Source organism: Musca vetustissima, unplaced genomic scaffold (assembly GCF_032173495.1).
Source record: "Musca vetustissima isolate MV318-11 ecotype Yass unplaced genomic scaffold, APGP_CSIRO_Mvet_v1 utg208342, whole genome shotgun sequence".
Lineage (NCBI taxonomy): Eukaryota > Metazoa > Arthropoda > Insecta > Diptera > Muscidae > Musca > Musca vetustissima.
The window spans coordinates 692-24,349 of record NW_026878970.1 but is presented as its reverse complement, the minus strand read 5'-3'; the positions used below and the strand labels follow the sequence as shown (position 1 = coordinate 24,349).

Sequence of the window (23,658 nt, the reverse complement as noted above, 5' to 3'; positions counted from 1 at the left end):
CTATTTTAGTTCATTGGCCGACCTTTTGTTATTTTTAATTTAAATTTATTTGCAAAAAAACTACAACAATTAGTACAAAAAAGACGAAGACAAATAAATAAAAAAATAAAACCAAATTAAACTAAACATTTAAATACACACGCCCACACCTACGCACATGAAGTGCGTAAACAATTTTCTAGGATGTGATTTGCTAGTCTTCCTGTGATATATCAATTATTTTTTATTTTGAAAACTTTTCTGTGATCTTAAGTTGTGAATTTGTATAACAAACAAAAAAAAAACTGTTTCCTGCTGTGTTAATTGACAACGTCCAACATGAAATTCTTTCTAGGCCTCGCCAATTGGACATCGGACAGTCGTGACAAATACGATGGCAATCAAACCGATAAGGTAAGTTCAAATTAGTTTTCACATTTTTTTATATTATTTAAAACCCGTAAGAAAAGCTCAAAAGTCGGACGGGGCCGACATAGATACATAGATATTTGAAGCAATTAAAAAAGCATACACATACCATTCTGATATCTATGAAAAAATCGGGACCAAATGCAGGACAAAGCGCTGTCCACAGTTTCATTTCCATAGGAGAAACCTTTATTATTATTTGCTTCACAAATTGCATGAACTCAAAACATATTGTAGCTCCAGTTTGATACGTTGTGCAGGAATTCATCACAATCGAAAAAAATGACTTTAGTTATTTATTACACCATTTGGATGAAATCGGATGGAAGTATATATGGAAGCTATATCAAAATCTGAACCTATTTCAGCAAAACTTCGCATACATAAAACTGGACTAATTTCCGTACGCTGTGCAAAATAGTGTCTCAATCGAACAAACCTTGAGAGTTTGGTGTACCATTTATCTAAAATCGGACGAGAGTATATATGGGAACTATATCTGTATCTGATCTGATTTCAATGAAACTTAACGCTCTCTATCCTAGTCTTAATTTCATACGTTATGCCAAATTTCGTCTAAATCGGACAAAAATTGGGAGTTTGATGCACCATTTAGATAAAATCGGATGAAGCTATATATGTGAGCTTTATCTAAATCTGAACCAACTTCAACAAAACTTCATATACATTAAAGAGGACCTAAATCAGTACGTTGTGCACAATTTTGTCTGAATCAAACAAATATTGGGAGTTTGGTGTACCATTTAGATAAAATCTGACGAAAATATATATGGGAGCTATATCTAAATTTGAAACGATGTTTCAAAGCTTTTATAACATCGTCAGATGTGACAAATCATGAATATATTTATATGAGTACGAAACAAAAATAGTATTTGACCGTGTGGGTCTTCGAAGACGAACCAATAGCTATATCTAAATCTGAACCGATTCGAACATAACTTGCCACGTCTTATGTTATAGTAACTTTAGTACATTGTACAAAATTGTGTTCCAATCGGCCAAACTTTGGGTCTTTAGTGCACAATTTGCGGATTTTACATTAAATCGGACGAAAATGTATATGGGAGCTATATCTAAATCTGAACCGATTTTCACGAAAACAAGAGCACACATCATTCTAGACATAATTCAATACGCTATGTCAAATTTCGTGTAAATCGAAAGATATGTAGGGGCTTTGGTGCTCCATTAACATAAAATCGGACGAAAATATATATGCGAGCTATATATAAATCTGAACCGATTTTCACGAAACTTGACACACGTCATTCTAGACTCAATTCACTACACTATGCAAAATTTCCTACAAATCGAAAGATATATAGGGACTTTGGTGCACCATTTGCATAAATTCGGACTAAACTATATATGGGAGCTATATCTAAATCTAAACCGATTTTCACGAAACTTAGCACACATAATTCTGGACCTAATTCAGTACGCTATGCCAAATTTCGTGTAAATCGAAAGATATGTAGGGGCTTTGGTGCCCCATTTACCTTAAATCGGACGAAACTATATTTGGGAGCTATATCAAAATATGAACCGATTTTCTTCAATTTCAATAGAGTTCGTCCTTGGGCCAAATAAGTGACTTGTGCCAAATTTCATTCAAATCGGATCATAAATGCGACCTGTACTCTGTTTACAATTTAACATCTACAGACGGAAGGACATGCATAAATGGACTCAGAAAGTGATTCTATGCATGTTCTTAAAAGGAACCATGGGTCTATCTCGATTCCTTTTGCCTGTTACAGACATATGGACAAATACATAATACCCTGTACCACAGTGTGGTGAAGGGTATACAAATCTTAGCCGTTTTAACTTGTACAATTAAGCTCGCAATATTTATGATAGAGCTATGAAATTTTAAACACACTTTGTCACGACTCCTAGGATGTTTGATGTTGCAAATGATATCTACCCGTCCACCTCTGGGTGGAGCCCCCATATAGGTTTTACTTCCATTTTCACCTGAGGTACCTATTTTTCTTAGTTTTTGGAGACTGACATACATTTATGCAGGAAATTATCAATATAGGTTCACGTTTTGGCATAGTCCCCATATTAAAGTCCCGCTCCATTGACGGAATGTTGACGATTTCGACAACAATTTTCCACCACAGTGTACTTTAACTTAGCATAAAATATTCAATATACCTCCATGTGTTTACATAGATACAAAAAGGCCCTCATCGTTTTCGGAATGTTGAAGCTCCTAATCCAGTATATGTAATATCGTATTTAACAATTTCAGAGCATAAACGACCTCAATTACAGTGACAGGAATCTCCATTGTCTTTAGATTTTTGCATTGGCAATTTATTTTGTTCGGATCGGCCAATTTTAATGCCATTTTAACTTATTTTTAATAATTTATGTAATTACAATCGCCTTTATATCTCCTGGTACCCAGACATTTTCTATGTTGCCAATGAACGTTTTTTGTGCATAGATTTTTTCTACTCACTGTATACTATAGGTTGTAATATACATATGTCTTCTTCTCTCTATTGAGCTTGAGGGTATAAAATGTTGGTCATGCCCAGCCTAAATCATTTCATTTAAGTACAGGTGTAGTTGTTTAAGATATCGTATTTCGACGATATAACAACCTTCACACTTTATTTATTTGTTTTAATTTTTTATTCTCTATAATATTTATATTTAAAGACATAATTCTCTTAATACAAATCACATAATTTATAATCATTTCCCTTTTCCCTCTCTTCTTTTTCTTAACACACAGACACCAGCCGATTCATCGAAACTTAATCGTAAAGAATCATATAAGGCTCAACGTAAAAATTACCGACGCGAAAAGAAACGTGTTGCATCGGAGCTATTAAACTCACTTCAGGATCCTGCTGTAATTGTCTTGGCGGATTGGCTTAAGGTAAGTACGATTATTAAAGAAGAGATAGATTGTCCCCTACTCATTCAGCCCACGAAAAATGATGTGTAATTTCCTCTATAGAGGAAATTTCAAATATTTTCTATGTTCAATGCTGTAATTTTTTGAAGATGGTGAGGGGAGGGAGAAGTAACATCATCACCACTCAAAATGGAATAGCGTGCGGCAGGCTAAACTCTGACAGTTATATGGTTTATCATTATTAATAATGACAACCGCTGCTATTCTATGTAATTTTTATTTTCTTTATTTTTTTTGTTCATCATTAAATTTGAAATGTGGAGTGTTTTCATTTGTTATCTCAAAAATACGACAATTGTTCCCAAGTGAACGTTTTATTCGTGCTAAGAATGAATGTTTAATTTCGGTCGGTTGGGATGGGCAAGTTATTAAATTAATTGTTTATTTTTCTATTTCTATGGTATGAAAAATTTTTGGTTATACAAATTCTAATTGGAAGATGTGGCACAACCTTCTTAAGCAATACTTATATTCAAATACCGAAATTGTAGACCTCTGTTTACAGAAAAATATCTTATCGCCATTGAGATATTGACCTACGATCTCTCTATAATCTGAAGTTTGTAATTATATTTGTAAACCTAACAAATAATTATTTGTAGGTTACACATCTTCTTTATCAGGACTAAAATCCGATTGCAACAACAAGTTACGAAAACAGTACCATAATTCGGCGGAATAAATATTTTAACAATAATTTGTTTTTGCTCAATATCTTTCAGAAAATAGTGTGTATTTTATTTAAAATAAATGTTATTAAATTATCTATGCCAATACGGAGACTTCTATATGATGCCATTAGTACGGTTTGACGTACGGTCATATGGTAGTTTCAATTCAATCGTTTATTGGTACACGTTAGTTAATTCGGTCAGTCAACGGAATGATCCAGACGACCATTCCGTTCACTTTAAGAACCAAGTTCCGATCGTTCCTTCTATGGAATAGTTTCTTTAAACTAGTTCATTACATTCGCTACGCAACAAAAAAATGTTTTCATTCATTGAGTTCCGCTCCACTTAGTTCAGTAATTCGTTGGTACACGCCAGAACATTCAGTCATTGAACGAGAAATTCCTGATGTACAATTGGATCAAAAATAACTAAATTAACGAAGTAACTGAACCTGGTATTTATAGATCGTTCTTTCTACGGTTCCTTTGAACTGCTTTATTCTTTTCGTTCCGCAAAATGAGCTTGATAATTTACTTAGTTCCGTTTCGCAAAATGAACTAGTCTATTCATATAGTTCGAAGTTCTCTTCCATTCATTGGTACACGTCAGTTAATGGAAGATCCGCATGAACGATTGCATCATAACAAGCTAGGTGTACGACCAAACGGACCAAATTCCTATCGTTCCTTCATCGGAATAGTTCCTTTGAACTGGATCATTCAGTTTCGCTCTGCAAAAGGAACTAGTTCTATCATTTAGTTCCATAGTTCCACATAGTTCAATCATTCATTGGTTCAGATGAACGATTGGATCAAAAGGAACTAGACCTAGTACCGATCGTTACTTCTTCGATTTTTTCCTTTTACTCCACAAATCATAGCTATCTAACTCGGTAAGTTTCCATTGTTTTTGCATCATTTCATGTAAATTGTTTTTGGTCGACCCCAATTTCGTGATCCTTGGAAATTTAATTCATGTGTCATTCTGGTTATGCTATGGCGTTGGGGCAGAATTTTCTACACACGATCTTGAGGCATTTGTGGTTTCTGCGTGATGGTGTTAGACGCCAGCCAGATTTCATTGTCATATAGAAGAATCGATTTTAACACTTTTTGCGTGGATTTTTTAAAGAAATATCTGCGTGATGGTGTTAGACGCCAGCCAGATTTCATTGTCATATAGAAGAATCGATTTTAACACTTTTTGCGTGGATTTTTTAAAGAAATATCACAGCTATAAGCGTGGATTTGTTAAAGAATTTTTTTTCACGAAATATCGTGGATTTTTTAGGGCATACTTTCAAGAAATATCACAGCTAAAAGTCATTCTATATATCAACATCTATCTATGTATTCAATTCCTTTGCCTTGTGGCACATTTTTTTCTATACTGGCTTTTCTGTTCATTTTTATGGCCTTAGTTTTCTTGATATTAATATTAAATCCAACATTTAGAGCCAGTCCCTCTAGGTGTTCTAATTTTGACTGCAAGATTTGATGTCTTGTGAGAAACAAGAGAAAAATATCATCCGCATAAGTAAAGTTTTCTTCTCTGCTGAGAGCTGTGATATTTCTTGAAATAAATCAAGCTTATAGCTGTGATATTTCTTGAAAAAATTCACGCTTATAGCTGTGATATTTCTTGAAAAAATTCACGCTTATAGCTGTGATATTTCTTGAAAAAATTCACGCTTATAGCTGTGATATTTCTTGAAAAAATTCACGCTTATAGCTGTGATATTTCTTGGAAAATATTCTTTAAAAAATCCACGCTTATAGTTGTGATATTTCTTGAAAAATATTCTTTAAAAATCCACGCTGTGATATTTCTTTAAAAACTCCACGCTTATAGCTGTGATATTTCTTTAAAAACTCCACGCTTATAGCTGTGATATTTCTTTAAAAACTCCACGCTTATAGCTGTGATATTTCTTTAAAAACTCCACGCTTATAGCTGTGATATTTCTTTAAAAACTCCACGCTTATAGCTGTGATATTTCTTTAAAAACTCCACGCTTATAGCTGTGACATTTCTTTAAAAACTCCACGCTTATAGCTGTGATATTTCTTTAAAAACTCCACGCTTATAGCTGTGATATTTCTTTAAAAACTCCACGCTTATAGCTGTGATATTTCTTTAAAAACTCCACGCTTATAGCTGTGATATTTCTTTAAAAACTCCACGCTTATAGCTGTGATATTTCTTTAAAAACTCCACGCTTATAGCTGTGATATTTCTTTAAAAACTCCACGCTTATAGCTGTGATATTTCTTTAAAAACTCCACGCTTATAGCTGTGATATTTCTTTAAAAACTCCACGCGTCATTTGGGGGTTGGATTAATATTTCTTTAAAAACTCCACGCTTATAGCTGTGATATTTCTTTAAAAACTCCACGCTTATAGCTGTGATATTTCTTTAAAAACTCCACGCTTATAGCTGTGATATTTCTTTAAAAACTCCACGCTTATAGCTGTGATATTTCTTTAAAAACTCCACGCTTATAGCTGTGATATTTCTTTGAAAACTCCACGCTTATAGCTGTGATATTTCTTTAAAAACTCCACGCTTATAGCTGTGATATTTCTTTAAAAACTCCACGCTTATAGCTGTGATATTTCTTTAAAAACTCCACGCTTATAGCTGTGATATTTCTTTAAAAACTCCACGCTTATAGCTGTGATATTTCTTTAAAAACTCCACGCTTATAGCTGTGATATTTCTCTAAAAACTCCACGCTTATAGCTGTGATATTTCTTTAAAAACTCCACGCTTATAGCTGTGATATTTCTTTAAAAACTCCACGCTTATAGCTGTGATATTTCTTTAAAAACTCCACGCTTATAGCTGTGACATTTCTTTAAAAACTCCACGCTTATAGCTGTGATATTTCTATAAAAACTCCACGCTTATAGCTGTGATATTTCTTTAAAAAATCCACGCTTATAGCTGTAATATTTCTTTAAAAAATCCACGCTTATAGCTGTGATATTTCTTTAAAAAATCCACGCTTATAGCTGTGATATTTCTTTAAAAAATCCACGCTTATAGCTGTGATATTTCTTTAAAAAATCCACGCTTATAGCTGTGATATTTCTTTAAAAAATCCACGCTTATAGCTGTGATATTTCTTTAAAAAATCCACGCTTATAGCTGTGATATTTCTTTAAAAAATCCACGCTCATAGCTGTGATATTTCTTTAAAAAATCCTCGCTTATATCTGTGATATTTCTTGGAAAATATTCTTTAAAAAATCCACGCTTATAGTTGTGATATTTCTTGAAAAATATTCTTTAAAAATCCACGCTGTGATATTTCTTTAAAAACTCCACGCTTATAGCTGTGATATTTCTTTAAAAACTCCACGCTTATAGCTGTGATATTTCTTTAAAAACTCCACGCTTATAGCTGTGATATTTCTTTAAAAACTCCACGCTTATAGCTGTGATATTTCTCTAAAAACTTCACGCTTATAGCTGTGATATTTCTTTAAAAACTCCACGCTTATAGCTGTGATATTTCTTTAAAAACTCCACGCTTATAGCTGTGATATTTCTTTAAAAACTCCACGCTTATAGCTGTGACATTTCTTTAAAAACTCCACGCTTATAGCTGTGATATTTCTATAAAAACTCCACGCTTATAGCTGTGATATTTCTTTAAAAAATCCACTCTTATAGCTGTGATATTTCTTTAAAAAATCCACGCTTATAGCTGTGATATTTCTTTAAAAAATCCACGCTTATAGCTGTGATATTTCTTTAAAAAATCCACGCTTATAGCTGTGATATTTCTTTAAAAAATCCACGCTTATAGCTGTGATATTTCTTTAAAAAATCCACGCTTATAGCTGTGATATTTCTTTAAAAAATCCACGCTTATAGCTGTGATATTTCTTTAAAAAATCCACGCTTATAGCTGTGATATTTCTTTAAAAAATCCACGCTCATAGCTGTGATATTTCTTTAAAAAATCCTCGCTTATATCTGTGATATTTCTTGGAAAATATTCTTTAAAAAATCCACGCTTATAGTTGTGATATTTCTTGAAAAATATTCTTTAAAAAATCCACGCTTATAGTTGTGATATTTCTTGAAAAATATTCTTTAAAAATCCACGCTGTGATATTTCTTTAAAAACTCCACGCTTATAGCTGTGATATTTCTTTAAAAACTCCACGCTTATAGCTGTGATATTTCTTTAAAAAATCCACGCTTATAGCTGTGATATTTCTTTAAAAAATCCACGCTTATAGTGTGATATTTCTTTAAAAAATCCACGCTTATAGCTGTGATATTTCTTTAAAAAATCCACGCTTATAGCTGTTTCTTTAAAAAATCCACGCTTATAGCTGTTTCTTTAAAAAATCCACGCTTATAGCTGTTTCTTTAAAAAATCCACGCTTATAGCTGTTTCTTTAAAAAATCCACGCTTATAGCTGTTTCTTTAAAAAATCCACGCTTATAGCTGTTTCTTTAAAAAATCCACGCTTATAGCTGTGATATTTCTTTAAAAAATCCACGCTTATAGCTGTGATATTTCTTTAAAAAATCCACGCTTATAGCTATGATATTTCTTTAAAAAATCCACGCTTATAGCTGTGATATTTCTTTAAAAAATCCACGCTTATAGCTTGACATAAAAAATCCTCGCTTATAGCTGTGATACTTCTTTAAAAATCCACGCTTATAGCTGTGATATTTCTTGAAAAAATATTCTTTAAAAAATCCACGCTTATAGTTGTGATATTTTTTGAAAATTATTATTTTAAAAATCCACGCTTATAGCAGAGATTTTTGTTGAAAACTATTCTTTAAAAAATCCACTCTTATAGCTATGATATTTGTTGAAAAAATAAAGTATTCTTTAACAAATCCCACTCTTATTAATGTGCCTTTTTATACCCTACACAACTATGTTGTCAGGGTATTATAGCTTTGTGCAGCCCCAAAAGTTTGTAACGCCGCGAAATATTGGTCCTAGACCCACCTTTAAGTATACCGATCGTCATATCTCGACTAGCTGAGTCGATCTAGACATGTGTGTCCGTCCGTCCGTCCGTCCGTCCGTCTGTCCATTATAATTTGTAAACACGATACAGGCCACAGTTATGGACCAATCTTCACGAAATTTTGCATGTAGAATGGGTTCTGGCCAATGAAGACCCCTATTGTTTTTGGAAAAGATCGGTTAATATTTAGGGGATGAAATGGACCAAATACTAAATTTTTGTCGGTTTTTCTGGTCGCTCCAGAGGCCGCAATTATGGCCCAAACACCGCGAATTTTTGCATGGAGAAGGGGATCGGGCCAGAGAATAAGCATGCATGTTTTGATAAAGATCGGTCAATATTTAGCGGGTCAAATGGACTCTGACTTTTGTGTGAAAAATGACAAAATTTGTATTCTATGGCATATATATTTACTCCTGGAGGATGTAGACCCCAGGAGTTGATAGCATATCCAAGAGGAGTGGTTGGCCTTTAAATTGATACCAAATATAGTGATGTATCTACTCAGATGTGGGAGTACAGTCAAATATTTACAGGTGCTTACGTATTCAGATATTATTTAGTAACCCATTACCACATTAGAGGGAGAAATATCGCGCTGATGGCTTTGAAATTGTTCATGAAGTTCCAGTTATGGTCAAGAACAACGCCTACAATTTTCGGTGATGATCAGATTAAAATTTTGGGATGAAATGGACGGAAAACATAATTTTTTGTGTGTTTTCGACCGGGAAGTAATCTGGACAAGTAATTAGAAGGACTGTACTGAATATTCGAAAAAAGTAAGGAAGAGGTGTTGTTAACCTCTAATCGGTCAAGAGGGGGCAAATATCACGAAATATTACTCAGACTCGGAATAAACATCCTCAGAAAGTTGGAGTTCGTGGTAGTTGTGTAGGGTATCGTATGGTCGGCCCCGTCCGACTATACTGCTCCGCTCACTGGTTTAATATTTAAAAAAAATCATATCGTATATTTCGAAAGTGTTAAAAATTGATTTCCTAAATGGTTTCTCCCACAATTTATAGTTAATAATATATCATAGGTATTTGTTATTTCTGTTGTTTTTCTTAACTTAATGGTAATATTCACACCTTAGTTTACAATTGATTGATTCGTATCGATAGATATAGACAGTGATCATAATATTTTGTTTTTTTTTTTTTATTTATGTAGATCAGAAAAACAAAAACAATTTGATTTGTATAGAAAATATTTTCATTGTTGGTTTGTCTCTCGATTGTCGAAACAATTCATTAACGCTTGCGATCAAATTGATTGACATTTCAATTCCACAAAACCGCCAATAACAAAAACAACCGAACGAGTGTGTACGATCACGAATATCTTCACACATGCGAATAGTTTATTTGTTCTATAAAATTTTGATATCGAGGTACGTTTTTTAGAAGTTCATTGGCAGAATTTTAACGTAAATATGTATGTACATGCGAACAATGATATATAATGCAGTGATTTGTGGAAAAATCCCTACTTGATAAGAGGGAGCTTTCTTTATTGTCAAAATTGTGACTCATTCCAAAAAGAAGTGAGTGATAGTTTTTTTTTTCAGGCGTACTTCTATAAAATAATGTCCAAGGGACACTTTTTTACATTCAGAATGGATACCCTTTATACAGTTCCATTTATTTAGGTTTTTTTTATTATTTGAGTATTATTTCTGGGTGTACAATATTCTGATATTGTTTTTGTTTAGAAAGCAATCAACAAGTGAACTAGGTGTTAAATATTTGCTACTTTAGACAATTTTGCACTCAAATTGTACCCGTTTAAATGAGATGTTTAGATAAGCGAAAATAATGTTTTAATTTTGGAACGAGTTGATAATTGACCAAATGCATTGATACGAATTGAACAAATTCCTACAATTGTTTATTATATTTATTACTTTATTTGCCAAGTGAATGTGAACTCTCGTCGTAATTGATGGAGAAATAATTAATCATATCGGCATTTGCAAAAAAAATTGATAATGATCATTAGTTAATTTTGCATAATTTCTGAATTTCCAAGAGTACTTTTTAAGAAATATATACATTTATACATAATGTCTTAGCTATAAGCGTGGATTTTTTAAAGAATATGTTGAATACATTTTAATTGTTTTTAATAATATTTTCTGGATTTTTATAAAAATATTTTTTTTGTTTCATAAATATCACAGCTGATTATTATTTAAAAGATATTTCTCTCGAGAAATATTACGTCGATTTTTAAAGAACTCTTACTTGCTTAGGTGGCTTGTGATAGAACATTTGTTCCATATGCCAAGCTTAAAACTGTTTTCCAGGCGCGTCGGTCTTCTGCGCAGCTCTTCCAATTTGAAAAACTATTTTCAAATTAATTCAAATTCAAATGTCTTCCACTTGATCTTTCTTAAAAAATCGACGCTTATAGTTATGATATTCCTTGAAAAATATTCTTAAAAAAACACGCTTACAGATGTGATATTTGTTGAAAAATATTCTTTAAATATCCACGCTTATAGCTGTGATATTTCTTAAAAAATATTCTTTAAAAAATCCACGCTATAGCTGTAATATTTTTTGAAAATATGAAAAATATTCTTTAAAGAATCCACGCTTATAACTGTGATATTTCTTGAAAAATAACAATTCACGCTGTGATATTTCTCGAAAAATATGCCCCAAAAAATCCACACTTATAGCTGTGACATTTGTTGTAAATTATTCTTTAAAAAATCCACGCTTATAGCTGTGATATTTCTTGAAAAATATTCTTTAAGAAATCTACGCTATAGCTGTGATATTTCTTGAAAAAAAAATATTTTTAAAAAATCCACGCTTATAGCTGTGATGTTTCATGAAAAATAAAAAATCCACGCTTATAACTGTGATATTTCTTGAAAAATATTCTTTAAAAAATCCACGCTTATAGCTGTGATGTTTCATGAAAAATAAAAAATCCACGCTTATAACTGTGATATTTCTTGAAAAATATTCTTTAAAAAATCCACGCTTATAGTTGTGATATTTGTTAAAAATCAATATCCTTTAAAAAAAATCCACGCTTATAGCTGTGATATTTGTTGAAAAATACGCTCTAAAAATCCACGTTTTTAGCTGTGATATTTGCTGAAAAATATTCTGTAAAAAATCAACGCTTATAGCTGTGATATTTCTTGAAAAATATGCTTTAAGAAATCTACGCTATAGCTGTGATATTTCTTGAAAAAAATATTTTTAAAAAATCCACACTTATAGCTGCGATATTGGTTTAAAAATATTCTCCAAAAATCCAAGTTTATAGCTGCGATATATGTTGAAAATTATTCTTTAAAAAATCACTTACCTTGCTTGTGATAGAACATTTGTTCCATAAGTCGAGCTTAAAAAATATTTCCAGGCGCGTCTGTCTTGTGCGCAGCTCTTCCAATTTGAAAGACCATGCTCCGAGATGTTGTCTTTCACTTGATCATTCCATCGATTTCGTGGCCTTCCCCTTTTACGTGATCCATCAGTTGGCTCGCCTTTTATGCCTTCAACCTCATCAATTCTCACAACATGACCAAATCAACGTAGTCGCTGCGTTCGACACGTCTGATAATGACGATGTCCGAGAATAGATGGTACAACGCATGGTTCATTCGACGGCGATATTCACCGTCGACGCAAATCGGTCCATAGATCGATCTTTCGGAAATTGTTTCTCTCAAACACTCCGCCACACCCACTTTGGCAAACTCCTTCTCAATTTGTTCCGTTCTCAATGTTCGACCCATTATATTGCTGTCATCGGCGTTGGCGAGCAACATGTGTTGTTTGGTGTACATATTGCCATTTTCTGTTCACCTTTGCCTCTCCTAAGCAGGATGTTAAAAAGATCACATGACAAACTGTCACATTGTCTGAATCCTCGTTCGGTATTAAAGGGCTACGAGAGGTCGCTTCCGATTCTAACTGCTGACTTTGTGCCAGTTAAAGTAATCCTGCATAGCCTATTAATTTTGCAGGAATGACGAACGCAGACATGGTTTTAAACACCTCTGAACCTGATAGAGCTGTCTAATGCGCCTTTATAGTCGACGAATAGGTAAAATGTTTCGATGTGTTTTTCGTGGGTCTTTTCCAGAATTAGACGCAAAGTGAAAATCTAGCCAGGCCTGACCAATGATTTCTGGCATTCACATAGAATGTAGACATATTCCTCTATAGTTGGTACATATCGTCTTGTCTCCTTTTTCGTGCACGGGACACAGGATGCTGAGGTTCCAATCATTGGGCATGGATTCCTCTAGCCAAATTGTACTATTCAGCTGATGTATGCTCCTGACCAGCATCTGACCACCGGTCATCGGCACCGGCTGCTTTATTGTTCTTCAGCCGATTTATTGCTATTCTTGTCTCATCTTGGCTAGGTGGTATACAATCTATACCATCATTTCTTATTAGTTCTAAGGTATCTTCTTCACCGTTACTATTTGATACCAGAAGCTTGCAATATGTTCCTTCTTCATCTCTACAGGAGGATGTGCCTGCAGCAAAACCTTCGGTTTGGTGTTTTTTTACTCGTTGGTAAAATTTCCGGACTTCATTCTGACTCTTGTACATCTCGATCGATTTCTAAGTGGGTACCTTGGCGGTTAATCTACTTCTTCACACAACATATTAAAGATAAGTCCATGTTTCTACATAGCCCTAAAGGACATGCGTCTTGTTCGGTATGTTCAAGGCCCTACCTCAATTTTCTAAACAGAGTGTCTGAAGTTTGGAATTTTGTTTTATAGGGAGAGTTATAAAATACTCCCATATATAGCATTTCCACATTAAATGAAACCTTTTACAAATTAAATGAAACCTTTTCCATATTAAATGAAACCTTTTCCAAATTAAATGAAACCTTTTCCAAATTAAGTGAAACCTTTTCCAATTAGAATGAAACCTTTTACAAATAGAATGAAACCTTTTCCAATTGAAATGAAACCTTTTACAAATAGAATGAAACTTTTTCCATATTAAATGAAACCTTTATTCTCATCCAAGGAAATATAATATTTTCAGTAATTTTAAATCAATATTTGAAAATTAAATCAAAGAATAATAACAAATATAGTTGTATGGCTATGTAATTAACATAAATATTCTTTAATTCGGTGTGATTTTATTTAATATCTTTACTACATAAAACTAAATAAATAGTAATACAAACTGGGTTATTTCTTGACATTTTAATAAATAAATATTTTAGAACAGGTATTGAATACCCGGTCCTAAATGCGAAATACATATTTGATTTAAAAAATTGTTGATGATAAGGTAACTGCTTATCTTAATGAAGGGGTTCCCGACTTGCAGCTTGTGGGAGTTTCAAAACCATGTCCATAACGTAGTTAGAACAATCTTGCCGAGTAAGCTTTTGAATACTTCGCTCGATTACATCAACAATGTTATGTTCCATTGAAACGTCACACAGCTCAGCTCTTGCACATAATTTTATTTTTGAAAATGCATTTTCGATTGGATTTAGCATTGGAGAATAAGGCGGTAAGAATTTAAGGTTGCATCTTTTGGATTCGATCAAATTTTTTATGTCATGTCGCTTGGGTATTTGAGCGCTATTTTCCAACTCTGGATTGATTTTCTCAAAAACAAATTTCTATAAATAATTTAAATCTGTCTGCATTGACACTGGAATTAGAAACGATTGTGTGATGTACAACTCCCGCGTTGTTTATTGCTGCAATTATAGTGACATTACGACCTCTGACCGTAGGCAACACAATGTGTGCTCTTGTTCCTTGTCTTGAACGGGCTTGGGTTCTTCGTATGTGAAGATTAAATCCACACTCATCAATGAATATTGGGGTATCCATTTTGTAAAGTCTTGAGCAGTTACCTTATCATCAACAATTTTTTAAATCAAATATGTATTTCGCATTTAGGACCGGGTATTCAATACCTGTTCTAAAATATTTATTTATTAAAATGTCAAGAAATACCCAAGTTTGTATTACTATTTATTTAGTTTTATGTAGTAAAGATATTAAATAAAATCACACCGAATTAAAGAATATTTATGCTAATTACATATCCAAACAACTATATTTGTTATTATTCTTTGATTTAATTTTCAAATATTGATTTAAAATTACTGCAAATATTATATTTCCTTGGATGAGAATAAAGGTTTCATTTAATTTGGAAAAAGTTTCATTCTATTTGTAAAAGGTTTCATTCTAATTGGAAAAGGTTTCATTTAATTTGGAAAAGGTTTCATTTAATTTGGAAAAGGTTTCATTTAATTTGGAAAAGGTTTCATTTAACTTGGAAAAGGTTTCATTTAATTTGTAAAAGGTTTCATTTAATGTGGAAATGCTATATATAGGATCTGAACGATCTTAGATATTTTCAGTGTTCGAAGGTACGGAAACAGCGTCAGTCTTTAGGCCTTCCTGAATATTTAACATATTATGTTTAACACAATTATGTTTTTATTTATTTCCCTACAGGTTCGAGGTACCCTAAAATCGTGGACAAAACTATGGTGTGTCCTAAAGCCGGGCTTATTGCTACTTTACAAAAGTCCAAAGGTGAAAAGTAGCCATTGGGTCGGTACAATACTGTTGACATCCTGTCAAGTCATTGAGAGGCCAAGCAAAAAAGATGGATTCTGTTTTAAACTCTTTCACCCCTTGGAACAATCGATTTGGGCACCAAGAGGACCCGACAAGGAGACCATTGGTATGTTGTAACAAATTGCACAGGAAATAAAAGTCAATATTAATAAATACAAATTATGTTTTCTGTTTTCAGGAGCTGTGGTCCAACCCTTGCCAACAGCTTATCTCATCTTTAGAGCTCCCAGTCAGGCGGCGGGTAAATGTTGGATGGATGCCTTAGAATTGTCTCTGAGATGTTCCGGTTTGCTACTACGTTCGAATTCTTCACCCGGACCCAATCAACAACCCGGTGCAATAGAGGCTTCAATTTCCCATGAAACTCAATGGTCTGAGGCCGATTATGAAAAGCATTTCAATGATCAAGGTAAGACGTTGTTGCCAAGCCGTTTAGTGTTTTTGCGTTCTTTGTTGCTGTTGTTCTTAGTTTGCAAATGTTATGTACGAAATTTTAAATAATTTATTTTTTTGAAATTCCACCAAAAAATACTCCCTTTCCCTTAAAAAAATATACTAAAAATACTAACACTTAACCCCAAGACAAAGACAAATTTCTCAAAATACAGCGTAAGTCACAACAACATCAACAACAATATCTCACAGTACCAACCACAACGGATGAAGGTGGTAGCACCGATACCAGCATCTATCATCCATCACGTTCACAAACACCCCTGTTGCAACAACTCTATCTAACCATGACCCATTGGGAACGTGTTGTGGCCGCAAATGCCCATCAATTGAAAAAGGCCAAACATCTACCGAAATTACGTCGTTCCAAGAACAATATCGATTTCAGTGATATCTCTAGCGTTGAAAATTCACCTAGAAAAACACCACATGATTCGTTGAAATTCTTAAAGAAACGGCATGGGACATTACTGAAATCGTCATCGTTGCGTTCGGTTCGAAAATCAACGAGCTCCAGCTCTTCCGATGAAGAGGATTTGAAAACGATAATATCGACGAGGCAATTAAGTTCGAATGGATCTGCATCGAGACCAGTTAGTGCACCACCGGGTACATTTTTTGACAAATAATTTGCCAAATGAAAATTTAAAAAAAAAATATGTTTGTCTGCTTGTTGATTCATTAGTAGAAAATGGCTAAAAATATTTGAAATCATATCGAATCATTATTCAGGTTCAAGGAATTAAGTTATGAAATGTCGTGGTTAAAAGGGATTTATTTGTATTTTTGTGAAATATAGGTATTACCGTTGTATTGAAATATTGTATAAACGACTTATTAATATGTCCATAAGAACTAAAACAATCACTCTCAAGATTCCCATAGACATTGTTTTTTTTTTTCAAGCTCAATGAAGTGGGCTAAATATTCCTGACTTTATATTTAGAGTAGGAAACCAATAAAAACTAATAAAATTGCGTACATCTCCAGCAAATGTAAATTCGGATCTTTAATTGACATTTTGAAGTCAACGGATTTGGTCACTTCTAGAATCTCTCTGATCTCTTAAAAGCAGTCTCCATTGAAAAAGTTCACATCCGGTCCCAGTTGAAGTGCTTTTTTTACAAACAATTACTAAAATTTATTTCGCGCTGTTTTTCTCGATGTTGCGTTCACATTTTTTCTTTTACTTCCCTTGATTGGCCGGATGTAGGTTGTCCTAGGTGATAGGCAGCCATCTATCGTTGTGTAGTCCTACCTTATTCATCTGCGTGGCGCTATCTCCAGCTACTACTGGGAGACCCTAGAAACAATTTTATACATGTTTGAGCTCCTCGCTTAGTTAGTGTTGCCATTTTCTTCTGGGTGACATCATTCCTGCCAAGGTTGGCCTCCGTGAGCTTCGGATGCATTTCATCTTGAGGAAAATGTAAGCTACTTTTTACAAATATTCGAAAATCACTTTGACGTAATTGTTCATCCTACGCAGGGATTCGTACCTAAAACCACATCGGTTTGGAATCTAGCACATTATCCACCGCACCACACTACATATCACCATACTGGTTGAGATCTCTTTCCAAATTGGGTGGGCTTATAGCATCTCAGTAGAATCATTGTTATGTCATATTGACTAAAGGTTGTGGATGCCGTTTTAGCATTGCACTTTTTGTAGAAACATCCGAAGGCCTTTTAATTGCCATCATCGGCATATGAGGAATTTTGTAAGGAATTTAATGAGATCACCAATGAAGAACAACTGGCTTGGGTAGTAGGTTATGTTTCGGAGTCTTCGAAAAGGAAAGCTGTGCTTCCTGGGATTTCTATAATACTTCTGTTTTACTCCCTTTGTAAAAATTTGGAAGAATGTCATCCAGTGATCCGAAAAGTTGCATTTCTTTCTCATCCATTTTTTTAAGGTTGATGTCAATGAACTCTCTTCTTATACTATTTAAGAAAAGTGTTGTATTACTCCTGTTGCACTTCCTATAATTATATTTTAATATAAAATTGAGTATGGACTTACATCTGGCAGACACGACTTGAGGAATAAGGCGACATAGATTTTTGAGGAATGTTTCTTTGTACTAAGTTCATCGCATGCAGCTGGTTTAAGCTTGTTTCTTCGTTAGAACTACAGGTTGAGAAGCTACAGACCTTGATCCTTTTTTATAAGGTGGAAATCCTGCCTGAGTACCTATATCTTCTACACTAATTTCTGATTTCCGACTAACCGATTTACAACCATTCAACTTCGCTCTACTTCTGTCATAATCTGCTCGGTCAAGGATTGCATGCTTTAAGAAGATTTGGCTTTCGCCCTCGACTCAACCAAAGTATATGATGCAGTTTTTCTGAGCTGGTTGCTAATCATCGGGGGACCGCATTATCTTTACATTTTCAGGATCTGAGAGAGGTTTGGTCCACAACATAAGATTCCTCTTTATAAGAAATTATTCTAGTCTGTTATTGTATTCGGTTGCCGGATGCAGAAGATTATCGATCTTCGGTTGAGCTTTTAGTCGGATGCCTCATTGGTATTGATACATTTGGTGGTTGATGAATCATTCATTGTTTCAATGGCAACATCATCGGCACCAAAATCAACCTCAATGGCCTCTCCGCCAATATCATTGTCCATTCCCGCCACCTTTGATGATTCTGTTTTAATTGGGGGAGTCACTTAAATTACCCTTGTGTTATCCATGGAGTCATCCTCGGCGAATCATCCCAGATGAAAGTTGGAATACTCTCAGTAAAATTGTCTTTCTGTCTCTCAAAGCACACGTTGATTTCCTCAAGTGTAAACCTATATACCCTTGATTATTTAGGGCCGTCAATTTCTAGGATGATAGCCATTTCTTAATGTTCTTCTAGATTCCCCCTCCAAAACTCCCTAAAATTTGGTAATTTTTTGTGCCGTTCCGGAACAAACTATTTTAAAGGAGTTGTTCTCCAAATGGAACGGTCGGTACTAGGACCGATTTTTAAAATTCATCAAGTCCCTTTGGACACTGTCGTTCCTTTTTTGCTCTCGTCCACATAGTACCAAACGTTCATGGACTATTTCTTTTCGCAGATCAACCAGATTTTTTTCGGGAACCAAATTGACCACCTCCAATAATTAACCTATTTGTTTTGACCAAGTTTAAAATTATTACAACATGGAGACTTCGTATGAACGATAATAGATGACAAGCATTGGAAACCTTGTTCATCTTTTTAGTCCAGATTTGGTCTTAAGATTTAAAATTTGTATTCAAAATCTTGACTAAAACATCTAAAATCTTCGTTGCCTTAACAAAATGAACATTAGTTTGAAGCTACCTGCCGTTTTAATGACGCCTACACGCATGCTGAAGAAAGTAAAACCTCATACTATTAATACTCCTTCAAAAATGTCTCCTTCAGAACACCCCACTATCACACACATACATATATGTCTTTCCATATGTGTCGATTATTCTCATTTTGTTCGCCTAGTAGTTGAAATTGCCATAATGTCAAAATAAAAAATTGCCATATTTACAGTTTATGTTATAAAAGTCGATTCTCGACTTTTTACTTATTTACCTCTAGATTTGGATGCCGATAGTCAAACCGAGGCACCAGCTGGCATTATGTCTGGCATTGACACCGATTCCGATTCGGATGGTAATGATAATGCTGTCGATAATCAATTGCAAGTCATTGATAATGAGGAGCCTGTTGAGACGCCATATATTCCGGCACCGGAAGAAGAAATCAATGCGGTAAGTCAAATGGAATTGAAATCGAAGTCTAACAGCGTATTCTTTATAACATTAGATTCGATTTAAATTAGAAGTTTGTGGAAATTCTTAGTTTGTAGGTGAAAGATAATGAAAGTAAAATCTGATATTTCTATCATCACTCTCACCACAACTACAGATTTACAAACAATAAATTTACCTAGTGTAAATCGTGTCTTAGATAAATCGAATCATTATTAACAATTTTTTGTTATTTTTTTCAGACAAGCGGTGAACAAGTCGAAGAATTAGCCGAAGAGAATAAAAGTTTAATTTGGTGTTTGGTAAAACAAGTCCGTCCAGGTATGGATTTAAGTAAGGTGGTATTACCCACTTTTATATTAGAGCCACGTTCATTTTTGGATAAACTAGCCGATTCATATTATCATGCCGATATTCTATCAAGGTATGTTAAAAAATCCCAACCGATTTTGCTCGGGAGTGTTTAATTTCCTCGCCCAGTATTAAATTTCTTGTTCAAATCTCATAACATAACACTTCACCCGTTTTACAGAGCTGTCCTTGAAGATGATCCCTTCACCCGCATGAAATTGGTTGTACAATGGTATCTTTCTGGGTTCTATAAAAAACCCAAAGGACTCAAAAAACCCTATAATCCCATTTTGGGTGAAACCTATCGCTGCTATTGGGAACACGAGAATGGCAGTCGCACTTACTATATTGCTGAGCAGGTCTCACATCATCCACCAATATCGGCATTTTATGTTACAAATCGCCAAGAAGGTTTCTGCATTAGTTGTTCCATCTTGGCCAAATCGAAATTTTACGGCAATAGCACTTCAGCGGTGCTAGAGGGTGTGGCTACGCTAACTCTATTGCCACGTGGCGAAAGTTATACACTAACCACACCTTATGCCCATTGCAAAGGTATTCTCATGGGTACTTTATCTATGGAACTGGGTGGCAAGATAAATATCGAATGTGAGAATACGGGCTACAAGACGGAACTGGAATTCAAGCTGAAACCTTTTTTGGGCGGTGCTGATAGTACGAACGTGGTTGCGGGTAAAATTCGCCTGGGCAAAGAGACATTGGCCACAATTTCGGGTCATTGGGATGCTGAGATGCGTATAAAAGATACGAAATCGGGTGAAGATTCAATACTATTTGCAGCGAACAAGGATACAATGAAGAAACGTTTGAAACGTTATGTGGTGCCCATTGAATCACAATTTCCCAATGAATCGGAACGTTTGTGGAGTTTGGTTTCAGCCGCCATTAGACGTGACGATCAAGTTGGTGCTACCGAAGAGAAGACCGTACTTGAAGAGTCACAGCGTAATGCGGCCAAGGAACGTAAGGCCACACTTACCGAATGGGAACCCAAACATTTCCAACAGGATATAATGACAGGAAAGGTGAGTCTTTTACACTTAATTTATTATATTAGATCTGTAATATTTTTATATATATTTTTTTATTTCAGTGGATTTACAAATATGCCGATCTTCGACCCTGGGATCCACGTAACGATGTCAAACAATACGAATGGGATTATAAGGTATTAACCAAGACCCGTCATCAAGCACCCATGGTACGAACATCGAGCATTGTTAGTGTCGATCCAATGCATGTGATACGCAATTGTGCTTCGGAACAAAGACAATCATCGTTGGCCATCATGAAGGCCAAACGTAAAAATAAGAAATTATCGAAACTATCATCAAATGATCCAAATAATTCAGATTCAAGTCAATCACAAGATGATCTAAATGATCAAGGTGTATCATCACACACTGTCAGAAAGTAAGTAGAAAAAAAATAGTGTGTAGGGTAACTCCAAAGTATTTTAAAGGTTTTATATATATGTCCTTTTTTAACATAACCTCCATCCCATTAGAGGTGATTAGATGTACACAGTTTAACATGGCTATATCCTTTGACATAGTCCCCATATAATGTGACGCTTAATTATACCCTTGACCACACTGTGGTACAGGGTATTATGTCTTTGTGCATATGTTTGTAACAGGCAAAAGCAAACGAGATAGACACAGGGTTCCTTTTGAGAATATGCATAGAATCACTTTCTGAGTCGATTTATGCATGTCCGTCCGTCCGTCTGTCCATGTTAAATTGTAAACAAAGTACAGGTCGCATTTGTGATCCGAATTGGATGAAATCTGGCGCAGCTCATTTGTTTGGTCCAAAGACGAACCCTATTGAAATTGGGAAAAATCGGTTCAGGTTTAGATATAGATCCCATATAGAGTTTTGTCCGATTTTCAGTAGTAATGATTTAATATATTATCATATTTGAGTATAGTACAAATTATAATATTTATTATTTTTCATGTTTTTTTTTTATATATATATATATAAATATAAGTATTACGCATACATAATTCTATACTGAGTAGCTATGAAATAAGGTGGAATCTTTGTAATTAACTTTAAATTGGCCTCATGAATTGTAAATTGGCTTAAATTGCAAAGGAATCGAATAAATAAATAAATAAATGGTGCACCAAAGCTCCAAAATATGACCGATGGACACACAATTTGGCACAACGTACTGAAGTAGGTATAACCTGCTGTGTGGAATGTTTCGCTAAAATCGGTTCAGATTTAGATATAGCTCCCATATATAGTTTCGTCCGATTTTCAGTAAATTGTGCACCAAAATATGACCGATTGACACACAATTTTGCACACCGTACTGAAATTACTATAACATAACGTGTGCCAAGTTTTGTTGAAATCGAACCGATTTCGAAAGTCACATATTTTAGTGCATCCAATTTCATGTAAATGGCCCTTTTATTAGGATGCATCTTTCTAATATAACCATAGTGGCGAAGGGTATCATATAGTCGGTCCCGTCCGACTTTACTACTTTCCTTACTGGGTTTTCGTATGTTTAAATTCCTTGCCGAGTTTTCCAACCTGAATGTCTCTAAATTGGTATTAATTTCTCTCAATATACATATAATGTACCTTCCAAATTAATACATTTATAATTTGTTAATCTCTCTGTGTTCCTTTTGGATGTCTTTCCAATGCTTGCGAAGAATATTCTGCTTCCAGCATCGCATCAAACATTCAATCAAAATATATGGATTTCCTTTGTTAATAGTCTATCAGGATCCTTTTTAACAGTTCACAAATCAAGATATTTCAATATAGTACTTTGCATGATTTGATTCTAGAATATATGAAATCATAATCATTTCTAATAATTTCCGATTTTTTTTATTTACAGATTAATGTTAGCTGTTGATCAGTTGAACAGTGCTCTAGACGATCACAAACGACAACTGGTAATGATCAATGCCAAATTGGAACGTTTACAATATGCACCACCCCATCACAGCGAACATTCGTCATCGGTATGGGGTGTAATAACACGATCGATACCACAGCCATTGGTCATACGAGCTTTAGCTTATGCATTTGCAGCTTTATTAGTAAGCCTTTGCCTAAAGTGGCTTTTATACTAGTTAACATTATTCAACTAAATCTAACTAAGATAATAAATTAAAAACACACACATGCATACAAACACATTTACTACAATAAAATAAAATATTTAAAATAAAAAATAACATTTTGAAAAATAACAACAAAAAATAAATAAAACAAATATATTTGAAAATATCATAATTATGAAGTTCACAACAAAAATAAAACAATGAAAATAATTATATTTTTTCATTAATTCCTAAGCTTGAAAACAATTTACACAATATCGACGTCCCAAATATATAACTATTTTGTTTTACGATTTTTTATCTTTAAAT

At 34.1% G+C, this 23,658-nt stretch overlaps 1 protein-coding gene across 2 annotated transcripts; it reads left to right on the top strand.

The window, feature by feature from the left end:
- The first annotated feature begins 310 nt into the window (after positions 1 to 310).
- Positions 311 to 23,392, top strand: LOC133323792 (oxysterol-binding protein-related protein 8-like). Of its 2 annotated transcripts, none has more exons than XM_061532693.1 (9): positions 311 to 393; positions 3,188 to 3,334; positions 15,549 to 15,780; positions 15,853 to 16,083; positions 19,707 to 19,879; positions 20,122 to 20,303; positions 20,412 to 21,276; positions 21,345 to 21,664; positions 23,121 to 23,392. In XM_061532693.1, the coding sequence occupies exons 1-9, from the start codon at positions 319 to 321 to the stop codon at positions 23,356 to 23,358; spliced, it is 2,463 nt and encodes an 820-aa protein (XP_061388677.1). In that variant the 5' UTR covers positions 311 to 318; the 3' UTR covers positions 23,359 to 23,392. The 2 variants fall into 2 exon arrangements, with proteins under 2 accessions (XP_061388677.1, XP_061388676.1); XM_061532692.1 differs by having other exon boundaries at positions 19,674 to 19,879.
- The last annotated feature ends 266 nt before the right edge of the window (positions 23,393 to 23,658 follow it).